We start from the raw sequence: 15,680 nt of genomic DNA, 5'->3' as shown, positions 1-15,680 counted from the left end.
TATTATGGGACCACCAGGATGGTAGAAGGCGAACTAGAGGGACCTTGGACTTTTTTTGCCTAGCAATTCCTATGTTCCTCAGGGAAATGTCCTCAGCCTGAACATTTTCATAAGGTTGCATAGACTAGGCTTGTATTCCCTCGAGTATAGAAGATTAAGGGGTGATCTAATTGAGGTGTATGAGATGATTAAAGGATTTGATAGGGTAGATAGAGAGAAACTATTTCCTCTGGTGGGGGGAGTCCAGAACAAGGGGGAATAACCTTAAAATTAGAGCCAGGCCGTTCAGGGGTGATGTCAGGAAGCACTTCTTCACACAAAGGGGAGTGGGAATCTGGAACTCTCTCCCCCAAAAAGCTGTTGAGGCTGGGAGTCAATTGAAAATTTCAGGAGTGAGATCAGGAATGGATTTTTTTTGGGTAAGGGGATTAAGGAATATGGAACCAAGGCAGGTAGATGGAGTTAAGATACAGATCAGCAATGATCTAATTGAATGGCAGAACAGGCTCGAGGGGCTGAATGGCCTCCTCCTGCTCCTATGTTGCTATAAAGTGTGGCGTGTCCACTGTTACTCCCAGGTCTCTTTCACTCTGATAATTCAATTCCATCTATTACATATTATTGCTCAAACATTTCTCATATTTTTCAATTTCAGTTTCATTTGTTAATTCCCTAACAATTATATGCAAATCTTTGGCTGCATCCTCTGTCTCTACTTGTCTCCTATTTGACTTGCTTTCAGTCATTTATGTAGTTTAGAAATAACAAGCGTCTAAGCACTGATTCATCCCGCCGCCCCTCGAAAACTCCACTCCACACCTGCGCCACTCTGGTGTCACACCTCCGGTGAGTGCTCTCAGTCCCTTGTTTCCTTGCCCATCTTCTTATCCAGTCACACATTCTCCCCTGGGTTCGGTTGGCTTTTTTTTACTAGAAGCCTTTCATATGGAACTTCTTCAAAAGTATATCATATGGGTTCCTAACTGTTGCTCTCCACGAAGTTAAGCAGGTTTCTTGGGCAGAATCTAAATCAATGCTGGCTTTTTCTAATTGTTATTACTCTACAGGTACTCCTCCAGCCTAACCCTTCGAACAGTTTCCATTATTTGACCCATTCTCATTAGGTTAATAAGCCCATAGCTCCTTGTTTCAGATCTATCACCCTTTTGAAGTATTGGTATCATGTTTTCTAGCTTCCAGTCTTGTGGAACTCATCAGCGTCCAACGATTCCTTGATGACAATGGTTGACACTCAACAAAATATCTTTTCTCATCTCCTTCAGGACCCTGGGATACATGATGGCTTGCTCAAGAGATCTGTTTAGCCCTAAAACATACGAATTGACTTCACAACCCTGCAGGTCTGAATCTAAGAGGGCGTTCGTACTCCAATGATGCAATTCAGACTTCAAAAGAAATACTTCAAAAGGGTGATAGACCTGAAACAGGGAGCTATGGGCTTATTAACCTAATGAGAATGGGTCAAATAATGGAAACTGTTCTAAGGGTTAGGCTGGGGGAGTACCTGTCGGGTAATAACAATTAGAAAAAGCCAGCATTGATTTAGATTCTGCCCAAGACTCATTCACTCTGGCACCTCCAAAGCCCCAATCTGACCTGGAGATTCGCCCGATGGTGATGTCATGTTGTTACAACACATACAGATCCAGGTTGTTCATTTTGGAAGCAATAAAATGATGTTACCTTTATCCCAGGAAGGTCAATCAATAAAACAACGATTTCAGGGTTTAGTCAACATTATTCCTGCCTCATTAAAGTCCTAGATTGGGACCTGGATTCATAGATTTCTGACAGCCTGAAAATCCAGCTTCCCCATGACAACAGGAAGTCTTATTCTCTTCAAAGGCCCTTGGGACCTTAAAGCCTACTGCTCTAATGAAGTGCAGAAGTATTTGCTTTATTCATTCGCGGGATGTGGGTGTTGCTGGCAAGGCTGGCCTTTATTGCCCATCCTTAATTGCCCTTGAGAAGGTGGTGGTGAGCCGCCTTCTTGAACCGCTGTGTGGTGAAGGTTCTCCCACAGTGCTGTTAGGAAGGGAGTTCCAGGATTTTGACACAGCGATGATGAAGGAACGGCGATATATTTCCAAGTCGGGATGGTGTGTGACTTGGAGGGGAACGTGCAGGTGGTGTTGCTCCCATGCACCTGCTGCCCTTGTCCTTCTAGCTGGTAGAGATTGCGGGTTTGGGAGGTGCTGTTGAAGAAGCCTTGGCGAATTCCTGCAGTGCATCCTGTGGATGGTGCACACTGCAGCCACAGTGCGCTAGTGGTGATGGGAGTGAATGTTTAGGGTGGTGGATGGGGTGCCAATCAAGCGGGCTGCTTTGTCCTGGATGGTGTCGAGCTTCTTGAGTGTTGTTGGAGCTGCACTCATCCAGGCAAGTGGAGAGTATTCCATCACACTCCTGACATGTGTCTTGCAGGTGGTGGAGAGGCTTTGTGAAGTCAGGAGGTGAGTCACTCACCATAGAATACCCAGCCTCTGACCTGCTCCAGTAGCCCCGGCATTTATGTGGCTGGCCCAGTTGAGTTTCCAGATTGTGCCCCGAGTGGCCAATTATGGTAAGTGCCTGGTTTGATACTGAGCCAAACAGAACATAAGGTTCTAGGTTTGATCCCTGGTCTGTATTGAGTTGGTTGATCTCAGCCAGTTCGATGCCAGGGACCTAGAAATTGACCCAGAGAGAAACAATCCGAGTTCTGATCACTATCCAGTAAGCTCAGCTGGAAAGTGCCTTTGTGTGGACATCGAGTGAGGACAGGATCATGCTCAGCTGTGATGCCTCCTGTGGTTGATCAGCCCACTGACACTGACTATCTAGACTCACACATGAAGAACGCCCTTGAGTGAGGTCTTTTGATGTCTGTGAAACGGTACCCCCAGCAAGAGAAAATTGCCTTCAGGAGGGAAAACTTGGAGAGAAAAAAAGATTTGCTCCATTTCTGGATGATAAGTTTGGTCCAACTTGGCCAGTTTGGTCTGAAGCCAGATAGCAAAACTGTCCCACTGACCATAGCTTCTTAATTTGGTGTGGTTTCCATGAGATTTTTGATGACCAAATTTCACCTTCCGCTCAATGAGTAGCACTCTCTCATCTCCGAGTCAGAAGGTCATGGGTTCAAGACCCACTCCAGAGACTTGAGCACGCAATGTAGATTAACACTCCCAGTGCAGTACTGAGGGAGAGCTGCCCTGTCAGAGGTGCCGTCTTTCGGACGAGACGTTAAACTGAGGCCCCATCTGCCCTCTCAGTTGGATGTCAACAGGTCATCTCCCAATATTCTAAGACTTGCCTCTGGGCACCATTGTTTCCTCAATCAACATCACCTAAAGTAAAAGATTAACTGGTCACTCAACTCATTGCTTTTTAGGGGACCTTGTTGTGTGCAAAATGGTTGCTGTGTTTACCTACGTAACTATTGGCGTATGTGTTGGGCTTGGGGCATTTGAGAGATGTGCTGGCAGACAGCTAATGTTATTCCTATATTTAAAAAGGGAGATAGAACCAGTCCAGCGAACTATAGGCCAATTACCTTAACATCGGTGGTCGGAAAAATAACGGAATCTTTACTCAAAGATACAATAGAAAGATATTTAGAGAACGAAAATAATAAAGAATAGTCAGCACGGATTTCAGAAGGGAAAGTCATGCTTGATCAAACTTATTGAATTATTTGAAGAAGTAACAGAAAGAGTAGACAAGGGTAATGCAGTAGATGTAATATATTTGGTTTTCAAAAAGCCTTCGATAAGGTACTACATTGTAGACTTATGGCTGAGGTCAGAGCAGGGGACAAGTAGCAGAATGGATAGCAAGCTGGTTACAAAACAGAAAACTGAGAATAGGGGTTAAGGGTAGCTACACAGGCTGGCAAAGGGTGGGAAGTGGTGTTCCACAGGGGCCGGTGCTGGGACCACTGTCGTTCACAATTTACATTAACGATTTGGATTCGGGAATCGGAAGTACAATTTCAAAATTTGCAAACGACACCAAATTGGGGGGTGCAGTTAACACAAAGGAAGAATGCATCAAAATACATGAGGACATTAATAAACTTGCAGAATGGGTGTGTAATTGGCAAATGAATTTCAATACAGATAAGTGTGAGGTGATGCATTTTGGTAGGAAGAATAAGAAGGCCACAAACTGCTTGGATAATAAGAGTCTAAATGGGGTAGAGGAGCAGAGGGATCTGGGGGTACAGATACACAAATCACTAAAAGTAACGACGTGGGTTAATAAGACCATAAAAAAAGCAAACAAAGCACTGGGGTTCATTTCTAGCGGGATAGAATTGAAAAGCAAAGAAGCTATGTTAATCTTGTATAGAACCTTGGTTAGACCACAGTTCTGCACAGTTCTGGTCTCCTTATTATAGAAAGGATATAGAGGCGCCAGAGACAGTGCAAAAAAAGATTCACAAGGATGATGCCAGAACTGAGAGATTATACCTATCAGGGAAGGTTGAACAGGGCTTAAAAGGCAGAGGGGTGGCCTGATGGAGGTATTTTAGATAATGATAGGGTTTGATAGGGTGGACGTAGAGAAAATGTTTCCACTTTTGGGGGAGACCAGAACTAGGGGCCATAAATATAAGATAGTCACTAATAAATCCAATAGGGAATTCAGGAGAAACTTCTCTACACAGAGAGTGGTGAGAATGTGGAACTCACTCCCACAAGGAGTAGTTGAGGTGAATAGTATAGATACATTTAAGGGGAAGCTGGATAAACACATGAGGGAGAAAGGAATAGAAGGATATGCTGATAGGGTGAGATGAGGTAGGGAGGGAGGAGGCTCGTGTGGAGCATAAACACCGGCATGGACCAGTTGGGCTGAATGGCCTGTTTCTGTGCTGTAGATTTGATGTAACTCGATATCCCAGGTTTGATCCCTGGTCTGTGTTGAATTGGTAGATCTCAGCCAGAGTGGTGCCAGGGACCTAGAAATGGACCCAGGCAGAGAGAAAGCAATCCCAGTTCTGATCACTACCCATTACGACAACACCTCGATTTTAAAATTCTCATCCTTGTGTTCAAATCCCTCCATGGCCTCGCCCCCCCTATCTCTGTAACCTCCTCCAGCCCTACAACCCTCCGAGATCTCTGCGCTCCTCCAATTCTGGCCTATTGCGCATCCCCGATTTTAATCGCTCCACCATTGGCGGCCGTGCCTTCAGCTGCCTGGGCTCTAAGCTCTGGAATTCCCTCCCTAAACCTCTCCGCCTCTCTCTCCTCCTTTAAGATGCTCCTTAAAACCTACCTCTTTGGCCAAGCTTTTGGTCACCTGTCCTGATATCTCTTTATTTGGCTTGGCGTCAAATTCTGTCTGATTACACCACTTTGAAGCACCTTGGGATGTTTTACTACATTAAAGGCGCTCCTTAACAGTGAAATTATATCAAGAGTAAAACACCATCCTCAGATATACCACAGTCTGTTTTAACATGCACTGGGTGTGGATCTCTGTTGAAGAGACTAACCATGTATAACACACCCTGCTCTTTCATACACCATACTCGATGTTGTAATGTGCATTATTAATGGGTCCCTGTCGCATACAGCAACCATATAAACTGCAGTTCACTTTTTAAACGCATTCTTACCCTCTTATTAATACATATTGTTTATAACACCCGCCTCCAATTCTGGCCTCTTGCGCATCCCCGATTTCCATCACTCCACCATTGGCGGCCGTGCCTTCAGCTGCCTCGGCCCTAAGCTCTGGAATTCCCTCCCGAAACCTCTCCCCCTCTCTACCTCTCTCTTCTCCTTTAAGACGCTCCTTAAAACCTACCTCTTTGACCAAGCTTTTGGTCTCCTGTCCTAATATCTCCTTATGTGGCTCGGTGTCAAATTTAGTTTGATAATCGCTCCTGTGAAGCACCTTGGGACATTTTACTATGTTAAAGGTGGGAAATAAAGGCAAGCTGTTGTTGTTGTTGTTGTTGCTGCTGTTGCTGTTGTTGCACCATTGGGTTTCTTCCTTTATTAGTCATTATGAAATTTAACACTGAGAAGTGCGAAGTGATACATTTTGGTAGGAAGACGAGGAGAGACAATATAAACTAAAGGGTACAATTCTAAGGAGGGTGCAGGAACAGAGAGACCTTGGGGTGTGCGTACACAGGTCATTGAAGGTGGCAGAACAGGTTGAGAAAGTGGTTAAGAACGCATACTGGGCTTTATAAATAGACGCATAGAGTACAAAAGTATGGCAGTCAAGATGAACCTTTATAAAACACAGGTTCGATCACAACTGGAGTATTGTGTCCAGTTCTGGGCACCGCACTTTAGGAAAGATGTGAAGGCCTTAGAGAGGGTGCAGAAGAGATTTACGAGAATGATTCCAGGGATGAGGCACTTTAGTTACTTGGAGAGACTGGAGAAGCTGGGATTGTTCTTCTTAGAGCAGAGAATGTTGAGAGGAGATTTGATCGAGGTGTTCAAAATCATGAAGGGTCTATTCAGAGTAGATGGAGAGAAACTGTTCCCATTGGTGGAAGGGTCGCAAACCAGAGGACACAGGTTTAAGGTGATTGGCAAAAGAACCAAAAGCGATATGAGGAAAAACCTTTTTACGCAGCGAGTTATGATCTGGAAAGCACTGCCCGAGGGGGTGATGGAAGCAGACTCAATTGTGGCTTTCAAAAGGGAATTAGATAGGTACCCGAAGGAGAAAAATTTGCAAGGCTACGGGGAAAGAGTGGGGGAGTGGGACTAGCTGGGTTGCTCTTGCAGAGAGCCAGCGCAGGCTCAATGGGCCAAATGGCCTCCTTCCGTGCCGTAACCATTCTGTGATTCTATAAGTCAAGGGTTTACTGACCCTCTTGAGGAAAGTGCCAGAGCGAAGCTTCGCTGAGTTGGCGAGGCAGTGACCCTGACCCAAATCCTGGAGGTAGAGTTATTTAAATGTTCAAAATGTCCATCCTGGGACTGGGAGCAACACCCTATAGTTCTCCGAGGCGGTGCCGACCGCACTTATCAAGACTCAAGAGAGCAAAAAATAATTACTGATTTTCCTGCAAGGAACAGATGGGCAGCAGTCTTTAGTAGAACTGTTATTACATGGAGTGGACAGCACAGAAACAGGCCATTCGGCCCAACTGGTCTATGCCAGGTTTATGCCCCACACGAGCCTCCTCTCTCCCTACTTCATCTCACCCTATCAGCATATCCTTCTATTCCTTTCTCCCTCATGTGTTTATCCAGCTTCCCCTTAAATGTATCTACACTATTCACCTCAACTACTCCTTGTGGGAGCGAGTTCCACATTCTCACCACTCTCTGGGTAAAGAAGTTTCTCCTGAATTCCCAATTGGATTTATTAGTGACTATCTTATATTTATGGCCCCTAGTTCTGGTCTCCCCCACAAGTGGAAACATCTTCTCTACATCTACCCTATCAAACCCTTTCATAATTTTAAAGACCTCTATCAGGTCACCCCTCAGCATTCTCTTTTCTGCAGAAAAGAGCCCCAGCCTGTTCAATCTTTCCTGTTAAATATATCCTCTCAGTTCTGGTATCATCCTTGTGAATCTTTTTTGCAGCTTCTCCGATGCTTCTATATCCTTTTTATAATATGGAGGCCAGAACTGTGCACAATACTCCAAGTGTGGTCTAACCAAGGTTCTACACAAGTTTAACATAACTTCTTTGCTTTTCAATTTTATCCCTCAAGAAATGAAACTCTTTTGAGTTCTGTAAAGTTAGGTCCTCTTGGAGGCCTAGCACAGTGTGGGTTCTGCTGGGCCTATCAGGGCGAGCTAGCGGGAAACCTGGCATAGCCCAAGAACGCCCCCAATTAAAATCGCCACGGAGAGAGTGAGCAGAACGGCTAAGAGAAATGTCTTTGCACTGGGGGTTGTTGAAGCATGGAATTCTTTGCCAGAGGGAGCGGTTGAGAGAGAGACCATTGCATCTTTTGAGGGAAATTGCATAAACATTTGAAGCGAAGGAAGATACAGGGGCTCTGGGGAGACAACGGGATGGTGGAATTAGTTTTGGATTGGTCTAGCAAAGGGTTGGCATCGATACGACGGGCCGAATGGCAGCCTTCTGTTCTATTGCGTTCAACCAGTGTCCTGGCCAACATTTCTGCCTCAATCAACACCTGTTAGCAACACATTAAACACTTGTGCGTCTCATTGCTGCTTCTGGGATCTGCTGCATGTAAAATGTCTGCCACATTCACCTGCATAACAGTCACCGCACTTCAAAGTAATTCATTGTGTGAGGCATTTGAGATATTTTGAATTGATAAGGCAGTATATAAATGCAAGGATTATTATAAATATTATGTTTTACCTGATGGATGATATTCGACGTTAAGTGTGGGGTAATGTCCAGATTTCAAATCCTTCCTACCAGCCATGTCTGTATCATAAATAGGTCCTTTCTAACCCCTCCCCCAAGCTGTCTCTGTTTCGCAGCAAAGTCCTTCCCCCCAGGTGTAATTGTGCCTCAGATAATTCCTTCCCTCGGGTGCATCTTTGATATATTTTTCTAACAATCTGTTTTGAAACAAAGTTCTCTTTGAAGAAGACCTTGGAGAGGGTGCAGAGGAGATTGACCAGTTATGTGGAGAGACTGGAGAAGCTGGGATTGTTCTCCTTGGAACAGAGAAGGTTAAGAGGAGATTAGATAGAGGTGTTCAAATTTATGAAGGATTTCGATAGAGTAAATAAGGAGAAACTGTTTCCAGTGGCAGGGGAGTCGGTAACCAGAGGACACAGATTTAAGATGATTGATAAAAGAACCAGAGGGGAGATGGGGAGAAATGTTTTTACGCAGCGAGTTGTTCTGATCTGGAATGCGCTGCCTGAAAGGGCGGTGGAAGCAGATTCAATAATAACTTTCAAAAGGGAATTGGATAAATACTTGAAAAGTAGAAATTGGCAGGGCTATGGGGAAAGAGCAGGGGAGTGGGACTAATTGGATAGCTCTTTCAAAGAGCCGGCACAGGCCTGATGGGCCAAATGGCCTCCTCCTGTGCTGTATCATTTTATGAAGAGAAATGGTGCTGTGTGTGGTATCTGAAAAGGAGGCAATGAAGGTATTTTGATGGTATCGGCTAGCGTTCCCAAGACCCAGCCCGATATCAGTGAGCTCGTCAGCTACATGCTAATCCCCATTGGTTCTTTATTTGGTTTGTCACAAGGGCCAGCAGTAAAAATTGAGCAATTTGGCTGTTATTGTCCGACTTCAGGAAAGTAGACGAAAGAAAATTGGCACACAAAATAAAATTCTAAACAAGAGCGCCTTTACACTCCATTGTAAGTAGAGGTACTCCGAGTGGGTATTATATTAGCTGCTTGTTCTCTGAAACCCTCGTTACTCGATGGGGAACCCTAAAGTTTAGTCGGTTAATGCAACTACATTGGCAGTGATGTAGATGAGAGCAAGAAGTTTTTTTTAATGAAAGGAATCTCATGAAAAGTGAAATTCCTGCGCTGGCTTCTAGTACACAAATCTCCAGCTTCCGCCAGGCCAATCAGACTGAATGGAGTCCAAGATTTATAGGCTCATTGCAGCAGGCCAAAGCAATTAAACGTACAGAATTGTCCTGTTTTATTCTTCCAGTTTCTCTTTCCTCCTCTCCTGAAGGCTCGGACTCACACTGAGGTACGGTTCCATGGAAGCTGATAGCTCCGCCAACGGGGGCTGCCTTTCACTGTGAGCCTTGGTTGGCTATCTGACTGCAGAAGGCATCACAGCCGAGCTCAAACCCTGGCCTCAGCAACAATAACAATAACTTGCACTTATTTGGCGCCTTCAACGTAGTAAAACAGTCCAAGGCGCTTCACACGAGTGTTATCAAAAAAATTGTCAAGGCCTTTGAGAGGCTGCAGAGAAAATTTACTGGATTGGTACCAGGGATGAGGAACTTCAGTTACTTGGAGAGACTGGAGAAGCTGGGATTGTTCTCCTTAGAACAGATAAGGTTAAGGGGAGATTTAATGGAGGTGTTCAAAATTACGAGGTGTTTTGATAGAATAAATAAGGAGAAACTGTTTCCACTGACAGGAGGGTCAGTAACCAGAGGACACGGATTTAAGATAATTGTCAAAAGAACCAGGGGCGACATGAGGAAACATTTTTTTTCACGCAGCGAGTTGTTCTGATCTGGAATGCGCTGCCTGAAAGGGCGGTGGAAGCAGATTCAATAATAACTTTCAAAAGGGAATTGGATAAATACTTGAAAAGGACAAATTTTCAGGGCTATGAAGAAAGAGCGGGGCGGGGGGGAGTGGGACTAATTGGATAGCCTTTCAAAGAGCCTGCACAGGCACGATGGGCAGAATGGCCTCCTTCTGTGCTGTATGATTCTATGATTATGAGGACAGTTTGCAGAGACTAGGCTTGTATTCCCTCGAGTATAGAAGATTAAGGGGTGATCTGATTGAGGTGTTTAAGATGATTAAATGATTTGATAGGGTCGATAGAGAGAAACTATTTCCTCTGGTGGGGGGAGTCCAGAACAAGGGGGAATAACCTTAAAATTAGAGCCAGGCCGTTCAGGGGTGATGTCAGGAAGCACTTCTTCACACAAAGGGGAGTGGAAATCTGGAACTCTCTCCCCCAAAAAAGCTGTTGAGGCTGGGGGTCAATTGAAAATTTCAAAACTGAGATTGATAGATTTTTGTTGGGTGAGGGGATTAAGGGTTACGGAACCAAGGCGGGTAAATGGAGTTAAGATACAGATCAGCCATGATCTAATTGAATGGTGGAACAGGCTCGAGGGGCTGAATGGCCTCCTCCTGTTCCGATGTTCCTTCCACAGAAGCCATAAGAACCAATGACATTCAGTAACTTGTGGAGAGAGAATTTTATTCGACGTAATGAGACTTGAGAACTATTTCTTTTGGGAAAAGAAAGCAGGCAACTACAACACCAAGAATCATGTTTGTGATCTTGAGGACAATCTTTAATAAATAATGAGGCACGGAAATTACATGTTTAGGATTATTTGATCCTGAATATGTAAATTTATGACTACAGAAAGGAACTCTTACATAAAAATACCAAAACAATGTGGACTGGTTTGCTGATTCCCTTAGCACGATACACCACTGCACTTAGTAACCATGGTAACAGGTTGACTGGAAGTCCAATACGAAACCTCGATCTGAAGATGGTGCCCGTCTCGTGAGATTGAAAACTGATCTTTGTTTGTTTTTTTTGTGCGTCAGGAGTATCCTGAACCTTCCTTCAAAAGACCCGTAACCCTATTGATTGAATTGTCTAAGTGACGTTCCTCCAACCCAGCCACTATGCCCATCTCCTCACCTTCTCCCTTGTCTCTGGGCGGCAGTCAGTCAGGAGATTTTTTTTTTGCAAGTCACATCAGCAAAGCCAAAAAAAAAAAAAAATAAGAGATTTTTTTTTTGGCGGATTCACAAGTGATAAAAGTCTTTACTGCATCGACATGGATCAGAGAGGTCTCGGTCTGTTTGTATGTACAGAGCCGCCATTTATCTCGAGTCCTCTCCTTGACAAAAACCTTCTCTTCAAGAGAGACAGGGAAAAAAAAAAACATTGCTTCTTTCTCTCTCAAATGTGCAAGCGCACATAGATCTTCCCCCACCCCTCCCTAATGACCCCCACAAAACATTCCCGTTCCTTTCCCCCGCTCACCCCTCCCTCCCACCCGAAAAAAAAAAATCTCCTTAACTCTCGACGATTGAAAATTGAACATTTCTCCATTTCCTTTCCCCTCCCTTCTGTCACACTCAATTCTCCAGAAAGATGGAAGGAGGTTAATAAGATACCATAAAAAAGTTTTTTTTTAAAAATTAAAAGTTTAGTGATTGTGCTTTTTGAAACCAAGAAATAAACAAAAAAAAAATGAAAAACAGTGCATTACAACGACAAAAAAAATAATATATATTATTAGAAAAAACAATTCAGCTTTTCGCCAAGATGGCCTTTTCTTTGGAGAATGGTGTTTAACACATTACTTATTTACAACAGGGCTGACGGGAAGGTGGAGGACTAACTGGGATGTGAAAAAGAAACCCTGGACATATTTACAATTATCAATCACCCCGTTTCCGGTTTTCCATGTTGAAGGACCTAATCTTTTCAAACAAAAAAATTGGTCGGAATTGAGTGACGTTAAGTCCAGGCATAAATTACAATGAAAGTAAGATTGCCCCCCACCCCATCCCACCCTACCCCCGCACCCCCCCCCACTTCAAAAAAAATGTAAAAATTAAAAATTAAAAAACTGATGTGGTCAATCAACACGATGCAAACATTTATAATTTACACTATCTCTCGTTGCACCAAACATTATATCTGGCATCAAATATTATCCACGGGCAGGAGTTTTACAAAAACTGTTATAGATCTCCTCCAAAGTCCAATCGGAGTTAATCACTTGTCATAAGCTTCATTCTTCAGCTTTCGATTTCCTGCAAATAGAAAGGAAAATGGGACACGGGTCAAAATTTAAACCACTTTTACTATTTTTTTTCTGTCCGTTTGTCACTCCCCCTCAACCCTGTCTCGGCCCAGGTAAGGTAGCCTAGTGGTTATTATGGTATTGAATTATGGATTCAATTATAAGATTCTTAACTCAAATCTCACCTAGAAGGACGAGGCCAGCAGGTACATGGGAACACCACCACCTCCAACTTCCCCTCCGGATCACACACCATCCCGATTTGGAAATATATCGGCCATTCCTTCATCGTCGCTGGGTCAAAATCCTGGAACTCACTTCCTAACAGCACTGTGGGAGAACCTTCACCACACGGACTGCAGCGGTTCAAGAAGGCGGCTCACCACCACCTTCTCAAGGGGCAACTAGGGATGGGCAATAAATGCCGGCCTCGCCAGCGACGCCCACATCCCAAGAATGAATTTTTTAAAAGTTGTGAACAAAAGTGACCTTTCAACCTGACGGATTGCTGTAAAACCCCAACTGGTTCACTAATGTCCTTCAGGGAAGGGAACCTGCCGTCCTTACATAGTAAGAAAGGAGCAGAAGGACCCCAATTTTTTTCTATTCGTTCATGGGATGTGGGCGTCGCTGGCGAGGCCGGCATTTATTGCCCATCCCTAATTGCCCTTGAGAAGGTGGTGGTGAGCCGCCTTCTTGAACCGCTGCAGTCCGTGTGGTGACGGTTCTCCCACAGTGCTGTTAGGAAGGGAGTTCCAGGATTTTGACCCAGCGATGATGAAGGAAAGGCGATATATTTCCAAGTCAGGATGGTGTGTGACTTGGAGGGGAACGTGCAGGTGGTATTGTTCCCATATCTGCGTATCTTGTCCTTCCAGGTGGTAGAGGTCACGGGTTTGGGAGGTGCTGTCAAAGAAGCCTTGGTGAGTTGTTGCAATGCATCCTGTGGATGGTACACACTGCAGCCACGCTGCGCCAGTGGTGAAGGGAGTGAATGTTTAGGGTGGTGGATGGGGTGCCAATCAAGCAGGCTGCTTTGTCCTGGATGGTGTTGAGCTTCTTGAGTGTTGTTGGAGCTGCACTCATCCAGGCAAGTGGAGAGTATTCCATCACACTCCTGACCTGGGGCCATTCAGCCCCTCAAGCCTGTTCCGCCGTTCAATTAGATCATGGCTGATCTGTATCTTAAGTCCAGTTACCTGCTTTGATTCCCTAACCCTTAATACCCTTGTCTAACAAAAATCTATCAATCGCAGTTTTGAAATTTTCAATTGACCCCCGGCCTCAACAGCTTTTTGGGGGAGAGAGTTCCAGATTTCCACTCCCCTTTGTGTGAAGAAGTGCTTCCTGACATCACCCCTGAACGGCCTGGCTCTAATTTTAAGGTTCTGCCCCCTTGTTCTGGACTCCCCCCACCAGAGGAAATAGTTTCTCTCTATCTACCTGAGCAAATCCTTTAATCACCTTGAACACTTCAACTAGATCACCCCTTAATCTTCTATACTCATAATCAGACCCTTTAAGGGATGTTATTCTACACAGGGTAACATGCACAAAATAAGTTACAATATCACAAGTGGTGCATTGGGCTAGATACTCAAGGGTAGATAGAGTTAAGATAGAGATCAGCCATGATCTAATCGAATGGCGGAACAGCCTCGGGGGCTGAATGGCCTCCTCCTGTTCCTATGTTTGAGATTGCAAACTCTTTACTTCAGTGTAGGTTCTTCCCAATAAATAGTATCGCAGATACTGGGAGGGGATTAGAAACAGAGAATAGTTTCAAGGTTGATCCCACGCACTAGATGATTAAGCTATGAGGAGAGACTGGAGGAACCTGGGGACTACAGTAATGACAGGAGGAATGTGAATGCAGATCTGAAGGAGGTATACAAGATAGTAATCAATGTAGTAAAGGCAAGGTGGGGACACTCTTTCAGATTAAACCATGATAGTGGGAAAAAAGGACTCAGGGTCAAACTGGGCAAAGGACTAACATTAGGAAGTTCTTCACATCCAGGGTGAGCAGCACATGGAATGGTAGAATATTGGGGTTCAGCTCAGTGTCATTTCAAACACCACTGAAGAGTGGAGAGACTGGAGAAGTTGGGATTGTTCGCCTTAGAGAAGATTAAGGGGAGATTTAATAGCGGTGTTCAAAATAAGGAGAAACTGTTTCCAGTGGCAGGAGGGTCGGTAACCAGAGGACACAGATTGAAGGTAATTGGCAAAAGAACCAGGGTGGGGAGACGAGAACAATTTTTTTTTGCTCAGCGAGTTGTTCTGATCTGGAATACGCTGCCTGAAAGGGCGGTGGAAGCAGATTCAATAATAACTTTCAAAAGGAAATTGGACAAATACTTGAAATGGAAAACAATTACATGTCCATGGGGAAAGAGTGAGGGGAGTGGGACTAATTGGACAGCTCTTTCAAAGAGCCGGCACAGGCACGATGGGCCGAATGTGCTGAATGATTCTCTGAGGCGGCACTATAGGGTCTTTCTGGATGGATGCGCTATCAGGGGGTGATTGGCCTTTCACACCTGTATCTATCTTGTGACGTTGTCGACACCCTGTTTGTAGGTTCTGAGAACCTGCCACTTCTACACCTGCACCGCCCCCAACCCCTGCTCTCATGTACCAACAATTCATCTCTAGGACCTTCACCTCAAAATCTTCTTCTTCACACTCATACGTTCCTATTTCTTGCAGACCAGCTTCTGCCATGTTCCTGCGGACTGCGCCCGTGCTGCTCCCCGGCATGATCTGTTCAGCTCTCCTCCGACCTCCAGAGCCTCTCGATGACATGGAGCTGGAAGAGCTGGGCTCCCTGGGCTTCTGCGCGGAGGGGAAGGTTGGCCGGCTGTATGGTAGGATATCCTCTGCACCTGCACGACACACGTAGAGGATGAGAATCGGGGGGTGAGGGAGACTTTTTTCCTCTCTCGTTGTTCTTCCCTCCGCTCCCGAAGGTGTGGCGATGAGGCGGGCGTGCAGGCGCAGTGAGTCCATCGATGCCTGGCCCAGGTGGATGCTCTTCATGAGTGACCCTGGACACCGGGTCGGGTGGGAATTTTAACCCCCACCCTGGGCTGGAGACCGTCCTAATGAATGGTCAGGCCTCACTGACATGAAACTGGTCGACTTCCCAATCGGATCGCTCCGGAATTCGAGCGTCCTCCAAGCCGGGATTGGGGAGTGGGGGGAAACGTGGATTCCGGGGTGGTCAATGGGGGGGGCAATGGGATGT

General features: G+C 45.1%; 1 protein-coding gene across 5 annotated transcripts in view; it reads right to left on the bottom strand.

Annotated features, from left to right (window-relative positions):
* Window positions 1–12,218: 12,218 nt before the first annotated feature.
* Window positions 12,219–15,680, bottom strand: part of robo1 (roundabout, axon guidance receptor, homolog 1 (Drosophila)) — a 359,932-nt gene continuing 356,470 nt past the window's right edge. For 4 of the 5 annotated variants that reach the window (XM_067993416.1, XM_067993420.1, XM_067993418.1 and 1 more), the window contains 2 exons: window positions 15,098–15,318; window positions 12,219–12,440 (listed from right to left, as the gene is read on the bottom strand). In XM_067993416.1, the coding sequence (XP_067849517.1) occupies window positions 12,426–12,440; window positions 15,098–15,318 (236 nt within the window). In that variant the 3' untranslated portion in view covers window positions 12,219–12,425. The remainder of the gene's footprint in view (window positions 12,441–15,097; window positions 15,319–15,680) is intronic. The other variant, XM_067993419.1, reaches the window with a different exon arrangement.

The sequence above is a fragment of the Heptranchias perlo genome, chromosome 11 (genome assembly GCF_035084215.1).
Source record: "Heptranchias perlo isolate sHepPer1 chromosome 11, sHepPer1.hap1, whole genome shotgun sequence".
NCBI classification, from domain to species: Eukaryota; Metazoa; Chordata; class Chondrichthyes; order Hexanchiformes; family Hexanchidae; genus Heptranchias; species Heptranchias perlo.
The sequence above is the reverse complement of the archived record's forward strand: the minus strand, read 5'-3'. Positions and strand labels throughout refer to the sequence as shown.